Source organism: Sorex araneus, chromosome 3 (assembly GCF_027595985.1).
Source record: "Sorex araneus isolate mSorAra2 chromosome 3, mSorAra2.pri, whole genome shotgun sequence".
In the NCBI taxonomy this organism is placed as follows: Eukaryota; Metazoa; Chordata; class Mammalia; order Eulipotyphla; family Soricidae; genus Sorex; species Sorex araneus.
Genome location: NC_073304.1, coordinates 773,836 through 789,781, shown reverse-complemented (window position 1 = coordinate 789,781; position 15,946 = coordinate 773,836). Strand labels below are relative to the sequence as shown.

Genomic DNA, 15,946 nt, shown 5'->3' with positions numbered 1-15,946 from the left:
AATCCAAAGTCGCAGTGGCCCTAAGGGGGCGGAGCATCTCCGGCAGTCTCCCAGGACCGATTGGTGACTGGCCGTGTCTCACTGCCGATTGGTGGGGAGGGACTGCGCGAGAGGGAGGAGCCGGAGTGCGATTGGACGTCTCACCTAGCGGCGCGCAGCGATTGGCCGCGGGCGCTGTCAGCGCCGTCCGCCGCGGGGAGGCGGGGCGCCGGCGGGGCGAGGGCCGGAGCCGGGCGGCCAGCGGACCGGAGGCAGCGTCATGGCCTCCGAGGTGGCCGCGCGCCGCGACGCCAAGAAGCTGGTGCGCTCCCCCAGCGGCCTGCGCATGGTGCCCGAGCACCGCGCCTTCGGCAGCCCGTTCGGCCTGGAGGAGCCGCAGTGGGTCCCGGACAAGGAGGTGGGTCGGGCCCGCCGCCGTCCCTGCCGGGGTCTGCGCTGCGGTTCCCGGGCGCCGGGCGGGCCCCTGGGGCGGCGGGCGCGGGGCGCGGGGCGGGGGCGGGGGTCGCGGGGCCGGGGGGCGCGGGGCGGGGGGCGCGGGGCCGGGGGCGGGGCCGGGGGGCCGGGGCCGGGGACGCGGGGCCGGGGGCGCGCGGGGCCGGGGTCGCGGGGCCGGGGCCGGGGGCGCGGGGCGGGGGTCGCGGGGCGCGGGGCCGGGGGGCGCGGGGCCGGGGCCGGGGGGGGGCGCGGGGCCGGGGCGCGCGGGGCCGGGGCCGGGGGGGAGGCGCGGGGCCGGGGGGCGCGGGGCGGGGGTCGCGGGGCCGGGGGGCGGGGGTCGCGGGGCCGGGGTCGCGGGCCGGGCCGGGGCCGGGGCGCGCGGCCTTCCCGGCCGGCCTCTCGGGCCGGGCCTCGGGGTCAGCGACCGGCCGGCCCCGCCCAGCGGCTTCCGCGCTTGGCCCCGCGCCCCGCGGTGGGCGCCGGCGGGACGAAGCTGCCGCCCCTCTGGGTGGGCTCGCGCCGCCGCGCCCGCCGGGCTGCCGGGAGGGGCCTCTGCCGTCCGGCGAGGGTCCGGGGGTGCCGGGGACCCGGTGCCCGCGCGGGGCTGGGCAGGGCAGGAGTGCTGACGTCAGCCTTCCCGGGCTCTCGTGTGTGTTTGTTGTTTGACTTCTGGGGAGTCTAAAAACTCTGGACCAGAGACCGGCGCCAAAGGTGACGTTTGTCTCCACGCGGCGGGGTCCTGTCCCCTGGGGAGGCGGGATAAGTTTCATTATTTTTATCTTTATTTTTATGTTTTTGGCGTTTGGGCCACATCTGCCCGTGCTCGGGGCTCAGTGGTGGCTCCTGGCCGGCCTGGGGGCAGATGGACGCCAGAGTTCGAACCCGCGGCAGGCGAGGCAGCCCCACCCCAACGATCGCTCTGGCCCCTGTTTCTCAGGCCCTTGTCCTGAGGGTGCTGCGGGGACACCCGGGGGGCTGCTCTCGGGTGCAGACGCTCCCTTGCCCCCGCCCTTCCTGTGGCCACAGTGTCGCCCCGTGTTGGCCAGAGGAGACGCACCCGCGGGCTGTGGGGCCTCCGCAGGGTCGTGGCCAGCGAGCAGGGTCCGGGGCCAGCACGGCCTGCCTGTCCGGGGTGCTGACCTCCTCCTGCTCGGTGGAGACAAGAGCTCTGAGCACCTCAGTGAGAACGTGGCTGTTTCCAGAACTTTCTCCTCCCTCCCGGCGCGGCCGGCCTGTGGCTCCGCGGCGCTGTGCCCGGGCCTTGCGTCCCAGCCGCCGGGGTGACGTGCGGCTCCACCTCCGGCCTGCCGCAGGGGTGCGGGACGCAGGGCCCGCCGCCCGCAGGCTCCCAGTTCAGCCCTGCGGCGTTGGCGGGTGGAGCGGGTGCGGGACCGTCGTGCCCTCTCGGGCGCGTCCTGGCGCCACCCCCGGTCCGGGCGCAGGACGAGCACAGTCCAGACCCAGCAGCGCAGGGTGGCTCCGGCCCTGCGCCGCGCCCGCCTGTGAGGTGCAGGGTGCTCGTGCGGGCGCTCACGGTCGCCTTCTCTCCCAGTGCTCCAGGTGCATGCAGTGTGAGGCCAAGTTTGACTTTCTCACCCGCAAGGTGAGCTGCGGCGAGGGGGCGGTCAGCACGGCTGGCGGGCCGGGCCGGGGCCCTGGGTGGGACGGACCCCGGGAACATCGCGCTGAGCCGGGCCCCCCGGCCCCCGCCGTGTTTGCGGGCAGGGCAGGAGCGCTGCGTGCCCCACGCGGGCCTCACGCGGCCCTCACGCCCTAGCACCACTGTCGCCGCTGCGGGAAGTGCTTCTGTGACAAGTGCTGCAGCCAGAAGGTGGCGCTGCGGCGCATGTGCTTCGTGGACCCCGTGCGGCAGTGTGCGCGCTGCGCCCTGGTGTCCCACAAGGAGGCCGAGTTCTACGACAAGCAGCTGCGGGTGCTGCTGAACGGTGAGCCTGGGGCCCTGGCCTGGCTCCCCTTCGCTGCGCGGGCCCCGTGGAGGCGACGCTCCTGGGTAATTCGGCCCTGGCTGGCTCCGGCGCCTTTCCCGGGAGCTGCAGGCCGCTGGCCTCCTGGGGGCGGGTGGGGTGGGGGGACCCCTTGAGTAGCATCACTCGTGTGCTGCTTTCACCTGCCGCCCTCCTGCCCTGGTGAGGCGCCAGGCCAAGCTCCCTGGTGGCCCCGGGAGACAGCTCGTGATCTGACCTTTGTCCTCAGGAGCCCCCTTCCTGGTAACCTTCGGAGATGCCGAGAAGCCGGAAGCAGTGGTTTGCCGTCTTTCCAACAACCAGAGGTGGGGAGGGGTGGCGGCGTCTGGGTGTTGGCCGCTCCCTGTCCCCGACCCAGAGTGACGTGACGTACTGTGCTCTGTCTGGCGTGCAGGTTCCTGCTTCTGGACGGAGACGGCCACCGCGAGGTTGAGGTCGCCCACATCTGCACCGTGCAGCTCCTCACTGAGGGCTTTGCTCCTGGAGGTGAGCGGAGGGCCGGGCCGGGCAGGGTGAGGTGGGCAGCGGCATGAGTGGGGCCTGGCCTGTGGGCTTGCGTCTGCCGAGCGGCATTAGGGTCACGCATCCCAGGCAAGGGACCTGCTGCCCCTTGTGGGGGCTCAGGAGGTTGGCATCCCCCCAACTCCCAAGGTTGGGGGTGGTTGGCATCCCCCCAACTCCCAAGGTTCAGAGTGGCGGTGACTCCTAGAATTCGGCCCCAGCCCTCCCTGCGCCTGTCCGGCATCTGGCACCTGGACTCCTGTCATTTCCTGGTGAGCCCCCAGAACACTCAGTGGGACTGGGTGACTGGGTTTCCCTCTCCGTCTTCCCGTCCGCAGTCGTCATCACCTGCTTTGTGCAGAGCGGGACCCCTCAGGCAGGCTCTTCTCTGATTGCCTCTTGCTTGTTCTCTCCTGCCTGCCTGCCTCCTTGACGTAGAAAAAGACATTCACGCTCACACCAGCCTTCTGGGGAGCCAGCCTGTCTCTGAAGGTCAGCCAGGACCCCGTGCGGTGCGCACCCCAGCATGCTGTGGGCCCTGTCCCTCTGTCTGTGGGACGGCCCAGCCCAGAGCTTTGTGAAACACACAGCTGCCTCTTGGGGTTTATCTGAGAGCTGGGCCCGGAGGCAGGACGGTCTGCTCGGTGCTCGTGGCCCTGAGGGGGACCTACTGCCCGCATCTTGCTCAGGCAGGCTGAGTCCAAGGGGGCTGCCCTCGGCCCTTCGCTTGATAATGTCCTGCCCCTAGTCAGCCTGCCACCTCCCAGTGCATGCAGGCCAGTGGCCGGGCTCCCTCTGACCCCCACAGCCCAGGTCCCTGCCCGAGATCCTGGAGCTGGTGACCTGAGGCACGCTGCCAGTTGCAGCCTTCCTGCCTGCGTCCCTGCTGGGGGCCCAGGAGGGCATCCTGCAGCCCCACCCGAGGTCGGGGAGGTCACCCCCCGGTGGGCTGGGTTTCCAGGCTCCTGTGTGCCCCTCATGGCTTAGGGAACACAGGGCCCTGCTTCCCCTGCAGTGGGGCCCGGGTGCCAGGAGTCCAGCAGCACAGAAGGGCTCCACTTTCTGGGCGGGGGGGGGGACCTTTAGTCACGCTGCCACGTGGAGCCCAGAAGGCAGGAGAGGAGCTCTGGGGACTGACTTGAGTCGTACAAGCAGGGCTGGACGGAGGGGAGCCTGTGGGGCACCAGGCCTGTGTGGCAGCGCTGGCTGGGAGGTTGGCACAGGGCAGTTGGAGGTTTAGGAGGCGGAAGGCCCCGTTTGATGCAGATGAGCTGTCCGATGACTTGGGTGGGGCACAAGTAGAAAGCAGGGCTCCCCCGGAGCACGCAGCATCGAACTGGCTCGGGCTAGTCCTCAGCAGGCATTGGCTAGTCTGTCGGGGAGCTCCTGACGCCCCAGGAACAGGCTTCCTCCGCTTCGGCCCCAGTGCCCCGCCGCACAGCCAGTGTATGCACAGGCGCAGCCCGGGCACTCGCCCTGCTGTACGGGTGTGCCCAAGTCTGCCCCTTACACGCCACAGTGGAGGGCACTGGGCTAGGTGTCTTGGCCCAGCCCTACCCTGTGAACCTGAGGCGTGTGCCACAAGCCCTGGAGCCCACTCACACCCGGGGTTGGGACTGGGGGCGCCTCGGCCATCACGAGGGCTGGGAAGGGGCGCTGTGGCTTGGGGGCTGCACAGGTCCCTTTAGCCTTCTTACCTTGTCTGTCCTGCAGGGGGCTCACGGGCCACGGGCATGTCCCTGCAGTACTCGGTGCCAGGGGCAGAGGGCCTGAGCCAGCTGAGGCTGATGGCTGGGGAGGAGGCCAGTGCCAGCAGGAGGCAGTCGACTGCGTGGCTGGTGGCTATGCACAAGGTACTCTGGGCGGGTAGGAGGGGGCGTCCCTGGGAAGACCCACTCCTGTCTTGCTGGGTGCCCACGGCAACTCCAGCCAGGCCTGAGGCCAAGCACCTCTTGTTTTTTTGGCCTCTTTGCAGGCTGCCAAGCTCCTGTATGAGTCACGGGACCAGTAAGCATGTGGGATGCGACAGTGTGGACCAGGGGATCCTGTCTGCTGGGCCGTTGTCTGAGCCGGAGGAACAGGAGTTCATGGGCCTAGTGCAATAAGCTCCCAGTCTAGCTGCTCTCGAAGCTGCTGCTTGCTTTCCCACGGGCTGCCAGCTGCGGGGGATCACACACCGCTGGACTCAAGCTCACCGATAGCTTCCAGGGTGATGGGAACTGTCCCCTCCCCCCTTTCTTTCCAGAGGTTTAGGTAGCGATCACTCATCCGGGTCCTACAGCGCCTTCAGCCTGTCCACCTCACTGGTTTGGGGCCACAAACAAACCTCTGACACTTCGACACTTCATGGGGGTACAGAAGCAGCTGTTTTGTACTTCTCACTTTCTACTTCACTTTGTTCAACTGTGTACACAATTTGTATATAAAGCTTATGATCAGACCTATTTTCAGAGTACAGCCCGAGCCTCACTGCTTGTCGCCTGGGCTTTGTGACAGCTGAGCTCTGGTCTCAGAACAAAGACGCGCAGCCATCCGGGAGACATGGCGGTTTATTGTGCACAACAGGTGTGCGATGTTGGGGTGCAGCTGGCTTCCAGTGGAGGCTGCCACCCCCACCATCACACTGTACAGTCAATACTAAGAACTACAGCAGTGGCCTATACACGTTTATACATAAATTATACATGAAACTTAATGGAAAATAAAGCGTAAGGGCTTAGATTTTAATGAGAAACAGTATTCCCACCACCCTTCTGGGAATTCTGAATGGTCTAGTCAAAAAATACTTTTGGTATAGAAAAAGCCTGTCCAAGCTGTTCATCCAGTCCATACCAGGGTTGGGGCCGTGCTGGCTACAGGTCTTCGATGGGGATGGGGCAAAGGTCAGTACGCCACCGCAGGCCTGGCCCACCTGGCCTGGGCCCCACCTGTTCCCACCGCCTCTCGGGGCCTCTGGCAGTGCCATGAGGGTAAGGACTAGAGGGGCTGAGCCACTTGGTCTTAAGGGCCCCTGTGCCTGTAGTGTGGAAGTGAGTCCAGCGCCACTGGCCCAGGACGCAGTGGCATGAGCACTGGACAGGAGTCTCCGCACAGGCCTGCTTTGGTCGTAGAAGGAAAAGACGTGGGTGCTGAGGTGGCGAGGCTGTGGTCTGATTCCCAGGAAGAGGTGGCACATTTTCTTGGGGTGACGAGAGTGAGGGATGACTGGGACCAAGTCAGTGTCTTCACTGGCAATCAACCAGGGTTTCAATTATGGGGCTTCTAAGTGGCAACAGGAATGGTTGTTTTGAAAGCTGGATATTTATTTGGATTTATTGATTGGCAAAATTCAGTCTTCTTGGAGGCCGAGTTCCTCTTATGGTTCCAACAAACTAGTAATTTCACATTGTGGGCTCTGCTGAAGGCGGCAGCTCTCCCCAGGGGCTCCACAGGGACCTTCAGGCAAGCGTGCGCTGTCTGGGTTTGATCCGTGGGTACAACTAGGAGGCAAGGGGCACAGGTTAGGACAGAGAATGGGCACTGGCCTGGTCCCCGGACGGTCACAGGGCTGGCTGCCTAGGGCCTCAGTTCCACTCTCCTCTTCCTCAGAATCTGGCACCCTCTGCACATTCTTGGAGACTTTTTTTTTTTTTGGGTCACACCTGGCAATGCACAGGGGTTACTCCTGGCTCTGCACTCAGGAATCACCCCTGGCAGTGCTCAGAGGACCATATGGGATGCTAGGAATCGAACCCGGGTTGGCCGCGTGCAACGCCCTACCCGCTGTACTATTGCTCCAGCCCTTGGAGACTGTCTTGGCTGCTCACTGCTGGGCACATGTGGCACGTGAGGGTCAGTGAATGCCCCCAGAGCTCTGGGGGACAGGGTGCCCACAGAGGCAACAGTGAGGAATCCTCCGGGCCCGCTTCCTGGCTGACCCCCATCAGCGAGCTTAGGGTGCAGAGCATTCTGGGTTAGGGGACAGGTGCCTGGTGAGTCCAGGGCGCTCCACGGTGTGCTCAAACCATGTATTTGCCCGTTCACAGTAGCGGGGGGGGGTGGGTGGCGGGGATGCCCAGCGGCTGTGATGCCATGCAGTGCTCAGTGTCCGGAGACTCCCAGTACCGGACAGCGGGTCCCTCAGAGGTCCCCTTGGTGGGCTGGCCTTGGTGTGCTTACCCCCAGCAGGTTTTTGGGCACGTAGCCCTCCCGGTCCCCTAGGCGAGCCCACCACCACTCGGTCTCGTTCTCATCCTTGCGCCTCAGGATCGTGATGGCGTCCCCTTCACGGAAGGACAGCTCGTCGCTGTTCTGGGCCTCGTAGCCCCACAGAGCGTACACCAGACCTTTGTTCATGACGCCCAGCTTCTCCTGTACCCCTGGATAGGACAGCAATGGTCAGTGGCGGCTGCAGAGTGGCTCTGGAGAGAGGTCAGGAGCCGGGCCTAGGCCTACCACAAGGACAGCTACTGACGCCAAGGCCAGCCTGTAGGCCCGTGTCCTAACAGGCGTTGCTTAGCGCTGATGAGGTGCTGGGGAATCAAACCCCGGGCTCCTGCTTGCAGGTCACAAGCTTTGGCCCCTGAAAGGGTTTCTGACGGACCAGTGAGACTGGCCACTCGCACCCAGAACCGACTCCCCCCAAAGCAGGGAGCTGCCGAAGCTCTGGCACAGAGCAGTGAGGGGCTGCTCTCACCGCTCCCGGCCCTCCTGGGCAGCTGCCCTGAAGTCTGGCCTCAAGGGTGTTGCTGTCACTCCCCTGGGGTCCAGTAAGGTCTCCTCTACCTTTGGAGCACATGACCTCCAGCCTGTGGACAGTCTGCTCCCAGCTATGGAGCCACCTTCCGTGGTCAGCACTGGGCGGCGGCGGGAGAGGGTGTTCTGACTCTGCCCCAACCCAGGTATACCCCGCCCTGCTGTGTCTCAGCACAGTGCTCAGAGGAACGCGGCCTGTCCCACAGATGCCCAACTCCCCGGCCACAAGAGACAAAAACAGGACTTGTTTCTTCAGCACCTGAGCCCAGAGCCCTCTGCGACAGGGATGCTCTGGCGCCTTCAGGAAGGCAAGGACGCCCGCGTGCTCGCCCTCCATACCGTAGAGGAACTGGGAGCACTGGATGTAACCCTCTTCCATCTCCTCGCACTTGTCGGCCGCTGTCTCGATGTCGCTGATGGTGGAGGCGAAGATGGCGGCGCCGCTCTCCACCAGCTGCTTGCAGAGGTGCACGCTGTTGCAGGAGGCCGCGCAGTGCAGCGGGGTCCTGCAGCAAGAGCCAGGAGGGCTGCTGGGTGGCGCCCGCACCCACGCCCTGGCTGTCTGATCTGGGGCCATACCTGACAGTGCCCGGGAGCTATGCCTGGCTCTGCACTCAGGAATTGCTCCTGGTGGGGGGCGGGGGTGGGCAGCATATGGGTGCCAGGGACTGAACCTGGTCAGCCATGTGCAAGATGAGCACCTGAGCCTTTACCCAACAGATGAGCCCTCAGCCTGGGTGACTCATTCGTGCCATGCCTGGGAGCCCACTGGTTTGTTTTCTCTCTTTTTTTTTTTGTCACACCCAGCAGTGGTCGGGCTTACTTCTGGCTCTGCACTCAGGAATTCCTCCTGGCGGTGCTCAGGGGACCATATGGGATGCCGGGGTCGAACCCGGGCTGGCCAACACTACCTGCTGTACCAGCGCTCCAGCCCCAGCTGCTGTTCTTTTTAACGACAGGTCTCCCATTCACAAGTCCTGGGCCACAGCTTGAGTGACAGGATGGCAGGGAGGGTGTTTGGTTTGCATGCAGCTGACCTGAGTTCAACCCCCAGCACCCCATACGGCCCCCCATGTCCACCAGGTTTCTGAGTGCAGAGCCAGGGGTAAGTCCTGAAGCGCTGCTGGGTGTGGCATAAAAACAAAAAACCCAAACGAACCCCAAGGCAAAAAAATACACATGTCTTGGCGCATATGCTTCCTGAGCCCACGTGCTGCTTGTGCCCACATGGCCGAGCACATGTGGTGTCCGAGCACATGTGTTGCCCGCATCTTCATGCTTTTGTGTCCAGTGCTAGGATGTGTGTAGAGCTCTCCACCCTTGGAGAAGCCCGTGTTTTCTCTTGAGCACGTTATTCTTACTATTCTCTCTCCCGCTTACCCCTTCCTCCTTCCCTCAGAAACCTCTAAATAAAATATGTTTACTTAAAAAAAAAAATACACACGTCTCAGACCCCTCAGCAGGCGGGTAGTGGACTGAGCAACAGCCCCCAAGGCCCAGATCACTGCATGATGACGGGAAATGGTTGAGAAGCGTGTGTGAAACGGACACAGTCTGTCAGCAGTGAGCACGATGGCGGCTGCAAGCAGGCCGCAGGGACACCTCAGCGGTCCAGAAGCCTCCCTCAGGAAGAGCACTGGGAGACACTGGGCCTGGGCATGTCCCGAGGCGGCCAGTCGGGGGGGGGGGGTGGACAGCGCCCCCGTCCGTCCGTCAGCAGCGTGATAAACAGGAGCGTCTACCCCCCTCACCCGTGCCCAGGCCCAGGAAGGCGCCTACCAGCCATCACTGTCGGCGGCATTCACGTTAACCCCGAAGTCCAGCAGGAACTTGACGATGTGGTGGTGTCCAGCACAGACGGCGTTGTGGAGGGGCGTGATGCCCTCGTCGTTGGGCTTGCTGGGGTCCTCCACCTGGGACACAGGCCGGTGTGAGCCCCGCCCCGCCCCGCCCCCCCCCGGGCGCAAGCCTGCAGCTCACTCACCTCGTAGATGACCCTCTGCACCAGGTCGAACTCCCCCTCCAGAGACGCATCCAGGAGCAGCGCCAGGGGGTTGAAGCGGACGCGCAGCCCGTGGCCTGTCCGTTCCGAGTTGGGCTTCTTCAGGTTGGTCCGCTTGCTCTGTGGGCGGGAGGAGGGAAGCCCAGCTTTGAGGAAAGGCAAGCCCCGCTGCGCAGGGCCCGGGTGGGCTGGTGGTCTCCGGGTGACCCAGCGGCCAACCATCGGCCTGGCGCTGGGGTGCCCACGGGGGAGTGAGGACGGTGACCGCGAGTTCCCAAGCCGCTTCTTCCTCGGGAAGCAGGTAGCCCAGGCCAGCAGCTCTCAGGGACACTGCAGCATCCACACGGCCCTCCCTGCCTGCTGCCCTTCAGACCCCTCCAGGAGCCTTCTAGAAAGGCAGCTGAGTGTTCTCTGAGTCCCTACAGTGTGCAGACGTGACTGTCCCTGCTCGAGCCTGGGGACGCCCTGCTCTTGGCACCACGCCATCAAGCCAGCGCCAAGTACTAAGCGGGTGACAAGGAAGCTGGGGTCCGAGTACGCAACGATACCCACCGTGGAGGCTGCTGGCGGGGGCGCGGCAGGGGGGACAGCCGGGGACACCTGCTCGTCCCCTGGAGACGGGGCCTCTGCCCCCGGGCTGGGGACCTGCTCTGCCGTCTGGCCTGTGGCCACGTTGTTGTTGTTGTCCTCCGCTGGTTCGGCTGTCGGGCGGGTGGCCTGGGGGCCGACGAGCCCCTCTGGCTTGGGGGACGGCAGCTCGTTGTCGTTGGCGTCTGAGGACAGGGCGGGCTCCACGGGCAGCGGGGCCGTGGGCTGGGCAGGGCTGGCCTCTCCCAGGTTCCCGTTGGTGCTGGTGTTGCCATTGTCCACGTCCGCGATGGTGCCCATGAAGTCCTGCGAGGGGCTGGGCTGGTAGAACGGGGCGCCCTCCATGCCGCCGGCCAGCGTGTTGAAGCGCTGGTACAGAAGCTTCTGGATGTTGGGGCCGCCCGGGCCCTCGGGCTCCGTGATGGAGCTGCGCTTCTTCAGGGGCCGAGGCGCGTTGGCCAGCTTCCTGCGCAGGGCCTCCAGGTCGGCGTCGCTCTGGTAGCGCAGCGGGGAGTGCACGATGGGCGTGAGCTTGGTGGGGCTGAGGGGCCGCGCGAGGCTCTCCACGGTGCCGCCGCCGGGGCCGCCCTCCCCTGCCAGCGCCGGGCCATCGGGCTCGGCCTCCTTCTCGGCACAGTCTGAGGGTGGCGGAGGCTGTGCCGCGCCGGGGGGCGCAGAGCCATGCAGGAACGGGAGCGGCGACGGGGACGTGGAGCCCGAGGGGAGCACGGGCTTGCCGTACACTAGGAGACAGGAGGGCAGGCTCAGCACCCCAGACTGAGGTCGGCTTTCTGGGTCTGGCGACATGGCCGGGGGCCTGGGACCCCCAGGGACCAAGATCCCCAATTCTGAGATTTTCTTTCTGGCGTGCTGGGGCTGGAACTCCGTGCTCAAGGCAAGTGCTCTCTTGCATCCCGACTTCTACAACCCGAGGAACCTCTACTCTGAGAACCACTACCAGCTCCCGAATGGGTCAGATTTTACCTTTGGAGTTTCAGAATTGGGGCTTTTCCAGTGACAGGCCAGGCAGGAGGCCATGCAGGAACACGCACATCTGACCATCTGACCGGAGCCCCAGGAGCCCTGCGCCCCACCCCCAGGTAAGCACTGTACCTCAGGGCCCCAGTGCCTCCTCCCCTCCCTGCCTGCACCCCACCCTGCAGGCCTGGGGTGGCGCCAGAGAGCTCCCTGCCCCCAGGTCACTCAGCAGGAGCCGCCAGAGGAGGGCCACATCTGGCCTGCATCTGGCCTGCATCTGGCCCTTCCGGGAGCTGCCAGAAGAGGAAGTCAGAGGGCTGTGCTCTAGCTGCAAACCCTACTCCTCTTTCCCCTTTCTGCGCCTCCCTCCCACCCCCCACAGACACCCACGGCCGCACGTGCCCAGGCCCAAGGGCAGGGGGCGGCGTCTTTTCAAGGGAACGTGACCTCCTGCCAGCCCAGTCGGGGCGCACCCACACTGCTTTACCTGCTTTGACAGACTTATTTAAGGCGCCGTGGGCCGCGGGCTGGTAATTCTTGGGTGGCGTGGCTTGCTGGAGGTACACAGAGTATATGGAACTGGAGTTCACTGTCTGGGGGCCCTTCCGGGGGGACTGCGGCCTGGAGCCCTTATCAGCCAGGAAGGGCCTAATGGCCACAGTCAGGGGGAGCTCAGGCTTGCCGTCTCCCGCTGGGAACGCAGGCGGCCCCGCGGGTGGGTATGTAGGGCTGGGCGGCACGGAAATCCTCTGCTGAATCTGCTGTGAGGAACCGGGGGGCTGGTGGGCGCCCCCTGCAGGGGGAAGCGGGGCGGGTTTCTGCCGACCGGGCGGGCCCGCACCGGGCCTGGGTAAGCTGCCCTCCTTCCTCCTCTCCAGGGAGTCTGTGGAGCCGGGGCCCATGGGCGCAGGACTTGGATAAGTCCCATAGCTTGGAGGCAGCGGCTTGCTGGCACCGGGCACGGGGGGCGGCGCTTTCCCAATCTCCATGCCCTGAATTCAGTTGGGAAGCAAAAGACAAAGTCAGCCTTTGAAAGTGCAGTGCGTCCCACAGTCCCAAGAGGAGGCAAATACTGGTGACCCTGCAGGTGGCCTGCGGCCAGGACAACGGGCACACTGCAGAGCCCACGGCCTCCAACCGTGGCTGTCACGGGGATGATGACTGACAATTAATTTGCCTTCCGAGACGAAGATGAAGGCAGCACCGAGACGCCTGGAGGAGCGCTCAGGTTCTGCGGGAGACACGGGCTTACCAGTTTCTCCGTGCCGCCTAGCGCCGACAAGGGCACCGGCTGGCTGGAGACCGCCCCCTGCTTGAGAGGCCCCTCGGCGCTGGAGTCCTTCCAGTCCACGCCGGCCGGCTGCGTGGGTTTTGCTGCAGAACTAGAATTCTGTTTTAACGTTGGCCAGTTTCCATCATTAGCTTGAAAAGAACATAGAATTGAAATGAATGTTTTTTTAAAATTAGCAGAACCGACATCAGAACAGGCTCCGAGGAGAGACAAACGCTCCATCCGGGGCACTGTCTGGACAAGGAGTCCCCCAGCCCAGCAGCACACACTGGGATCGGGTGCCACGTGACTGGGCCGCAGAGCAGGGCGCTGTGACCGGGAGGAAGACCGCGAGCACGGCCCTGCTCCCCGGCCCAGCTGGCAATCACACGCAGCAGCAGGAACCCGGGCTTCCTCCTCACTCCAGCAGCGTTAACCGGAGCTGCTTCGGGTCTGAGAAGAGGTTCAGCTTTGACTGTGCCTAACAGAACTGGTGATCACAGGCCCTAGGTCCCGCCCGATTCAGGGTGCGATTAGGACCCCCGCAGAGTGGTTTCCAAACTGAGAAAGGCTGTGAACGTGTCCCCTGCACAGAGGGAGAAGCCACAGGTGCTGGACAGACACATCCGTGAACTTCACTCCATCTGACAACCTGGCTGGGCGTGGAGAGCAGAAGGATCCACCCCAGGGCTGGCAGCACGGGGACAGGCCCTCGGCACAGAGCCCTGCTGTAGCAGGGGCACCGCTAACTCACCACACTGGACAGCTCCTGAAGGTCTGGGGGGCCCCGGGGGCTAGCCTGCTCTGCATGGCCTGCTTCCTCTCCAGGCTGGGGGGCTCCACAGGAGGAGGTGTGTGGGCGAGACACGCAGCCCTCTGCTCTGCCTGTAGCCTGCCTGAACCGCATCCAGGGCTGGGATTATGGAAACGGCCACCAGGGAACTAAGGAGCTAGGAAGTTCCTCTCCTCAGCCGCAGGAGACAGATTATTATTTTTTATGAACGGGCTGACTCTGCATACCGCCGCTAGCTCCCAGGTGGCTGTGGTAATGCGCTAAGGTGGGCCCATCAACCCGGAGCACAATGGGCATTCTTGAACTGAAGACAGAACTAAACGCTTCAGGACTGAAGCCGGGGCTCAGCCGTGGGGCACTTGCCTCGCAGCACTGGGGCCCTGGGTTGGATCCCAGCACCTCGGAACAACTGAAGCTTAAGTCTCACAGTAAGCTTAGGAATTCCCGTTAATTTTTAACAAAATCAAGAGCCTCTGCTGTGCCCCACCGCCTATCCTAAGAGCGGCCGCGGGCCCAGCCTGCAGGCCCAGGATGACCAGGAGGCACGTTTTGGTTCAGTGGCCTGTTCTGTGCTAAGGCGAGCAGCAGACCTTTGCCAGTTTGGAAAGAGGTGATTGATTGTTGATTCGGTGCTAGAGAGCTCGCGCTGCCCCCGGCCAGCCCGCCCACATACGGTTTGCAGATAGGCCGCCAGGCCTGACGTCGAGATCTGACACTGTCCACGAACTGGCCACTCTGGGCTTACTGTGGTCACCTGTGAGTCACAGAACCAGGACAGTCGAGAGCTGAGGATTAGAGTTCCCGCCAGGGAGTGTCCTCGCCCCTGGAAAGCTGGGACTGGTCCCTGCTTGGTGTGGGGTGAACAGGCCTCCCCGTGGGTCCACCGATGCAGCTGGTACTGCAGTGTGCAGACATTTTCCGGCCCTGGAAGGCGTGACCTCCTGCAACCCTGTGGGGGCGCTCAGCACACCCCAGAGGAGGGGATCAGGAGACACTTCCAGCTCTGGCAGGCTTTGAAAGCCCATTAGTCCTTGGCTCTCATTGTCTGCCACCGGAAATGGGTTCAGGCTATAAATAGCACTGCGCAAAGAAAGCTGCAATTAGGGCTTCACGCCGACCACGCACTGTGGTTGCAGAGAGATCTAAGCCAGGCACACGGTCTCCTGCCTGGCCAGCACAGGGGTGGACACCCCACACCAGCTCCCGCACAGGCGCTGCGGCTCAGAGCAGGTGCTGGGGACAAGGGCATTGCGACCAAAAGGCCAGGAGGGTCAGCAGGCACGCAGGGGATGGGGAGCCTGCCTGCACGGAGCCGAGGCCGGGAGGTGCAGAGGAACAGCCCAGGGAGCTCTGCTGTCCGTGTTCCCTGCGGTGAGGGTCTCCGGCGTCCCACAGCCACGGCGAGAGCACCGTCAGAGGGGAAAGGGGGACTGGGCCGGGGACAGCCCAGGGGGCAAGATCTTGCCTTGCAGGTGTGAAACCCAGAATTTTATCTGTCCTCAAGGAAAAACAATCAAAGACGACAGGTGGTCTCCTAAGAAGGGGAGGACACGCTGAAGCCCCGTGCACGCACGGCCGTACCCGCTCACAGCCTGCAGCTGGGCACGCTGTGTTCAGAGGACAGTGCCACACGGGGAAGGTCGCGCGGGAAGAGCAGCTGGGCCTAAAGAGGTGCTGACTGGCAGCCAAAGGGCCTCGCGCTGAAGCCTGGGCTCGGGGCCCATTCGGACCGTTAGACACAGGGCAAAGGCGCGTGAAGAGAAGAGAACTGCTCTCGGCTTCCGGGACAGCACCCCACTTCCCCGGTGCAGTGCCAGCAGAGCCCTGGGGAGCGCTGGGAGGCCAGCTCCCCTCCTCTGGCCTCGGGAGGGCCAGGTCCACTCACCGGATTTGGATCTTCCGTGGGCAGCACTGGAGGAAATGGTGAGAGACTGGGGCTTGATGGGGTCTCCCGGGACGGCGTAGCTGCCAGCACTGGGCACCTGGATGTAGGGTCCGACTGCGGCCACCCGGCCAGGCGTGCTCAGGGGGCACTGTGGCGACGATGTGCCATTCACACGGCTCAGCTGCGAAAGGAGAGGAGAGATGCTCGGGGCTGTGGCTCGTGCAACGGTCACCCGCCAGGGTCCAGACAAGCTGAGACCTCCAAGGGCCATCGTACGCGCCACCGCAACAAGGCCCGAAGCCACGAGGCAGCTCAGCCGTCCCAGCCGCAGCCAAGCACGAGTCCTGTGGCACTGCCACCGCCCGGAGGGGCTGGAACCGAGCTCCAGAGCCAGTGACTTTATCCGGGCTCCCCAACAAGGCAGAGATCCACACAATCCTGCGCGCCCCAACTGTGCCACTGAGGGTCCAGGCTCTGCAACTTCACTGATCCAAGGCGCCCCAGGACCCTTGGAGAGCCCGGAAGGTCCAGGGCAGTGCAACTCGACTGAGCCTTTCGTGGTGGTTTCTGCAACTTGCGTGGGTCGCAGTGCCCTAGGATTTGGTCAAGCACGCCTCAGCTATTACTGGGAAGATAAGCTGGCCATGAGATTAGGTTCTATTATTTGGGGGGTGGACTGCAAGCAGGGGCCAGGGGCCACTCCTGGAGACACTCGGCCGGCTGGGTCAGACGGGACAATGCTCAGCTGTGGCAGTACTGGTGGCCACCACGGTGT

The 15,946-nt window shown here is 64.4% G+C and overlaps 2 protein-coding genes across 8 annotated transcripts in view; one reads left to right on the top strand and one right to left on the bottom strand.

The window, feature by feature from the left end:
- The first annotated feature begins 197 nt into the window (after nucleotides 1–197).
- Nucleotides 198–5,366, top strand: ZFYVE21 (zinc finger FYVE-type containing 21). 7 transcript variants are annotated; one of them, XR_008629105.1, is made up of 9 exons: nucleotides 198–397; nucleotides 1,988–2,038; nucleotides 2,213–2,381; nucleotides 2,650–2,725; nucleotides 2,815–2,906; nucleotides 3,072–3,193; nucleotides 3,360–3,413; nucleotides 4,635–4,774; nucleotides 4,897–5,366. XR_008629105.1 is itself a non-coding variant. In XM_055130038.1 (9 exons), exons 1-9 carry the CDS (start codon nucleotides 260–262, stop codon nucleotides 4,930–4,932), a joined length of 807 nt encoding a protein of 268 aa, XP_054986013.1. In that variant the 5' UTR covers nucleotides 198–259; the 3' UTR covers nucleotides 4,933–5,366. The 7 variants fall into 7 exon arrangements, 4 of the variants coding, with proteins under 4 accessions (XP_054986013.1, XP_004603658.1, XP_054986014.1 ...); XM_055130038.1 differs by having other exon boundaries at nucleotides 3,143–3,193; XM_004603601.2 differs by lacking the exon at nucleotides 3,072–3,193.
- An 86-nt stretch (nucleotides 5,367–5,452) lies between these two features.
- PPP1R13B (protein phosphatase 1 regulatory subunit 13B) overlaps nucleotides 5,453–15,946 on the bottom strand; it is a 93,784-nt gene continuing 83,290 nt past the window's right edge. Inside the window, exons 9-17 of the mRNA XM_055130037.1 lie at nucleotides 15,172–15,352; nucleotides 12,476–12,645; nucleotides 11,711–12,215; nucleotides 10,210–10,988; nucleotides 9,640–9,777; nucleotides 9,435–9,568; nucleotides 7,995–8,161; nucleotides 7,080–7,279; nucleotides 5,453–6,400 (exon numbers count right to left, since the gene is read on the bottom strand). Coding sequence (XP_054986012.1) covers nucleotides 6,359–6,400; nucleotides 7,080–7,279; nucleotides 7,995–8,161; nucleotides 9,435–9,568; nucleotides 9,640–9,777; nucleotides 10,210–10,988; nucleotides 11,711–12,215; nucleotides 12,476–12,645; nucleotides 15,172–15,352 — 2,316 coding nt within the window. The 3' untranslated portion in view covers nucleotides 5,453–6,358. The remainder of the gene's footprint in view (nucleotides 6,401–7,079; nucleotides 7,280–7,994; nucleotides 8,162–9,434; nucleotides 9,569–9,639; nucleotides 9,778–10,209; nucleotides 10,989–11,710; nucleotides 12,216–12,475; nucleotides 12,646–15,171; nucleotides 15,353–15,946) is intronic.

Coding starts and splice junctions, on each gene's coding strand:
- ZFYVE21 (XM_055130038.1), top strand. CDS start 260: ATGGCCTCCGAGGTGGCCGCGCGCCGCGACGCCAAGAAGCTGGTGCGC. Junction 2,382..2,649: donor GCTGCGGGTGCTGCTGAACG/GTGAGCCTGGGG, acceptor CTTTGTCCTCAG/GAGCCCCCTTCCTGGTAACC. Junction 2,726..2,814: donor CGTCTTTCCAACAACCAGAG/GTGGGGAGGGGT, acceptor TCTGGCGTGCAG/GTTCCTGCTTCTGGACGGAG.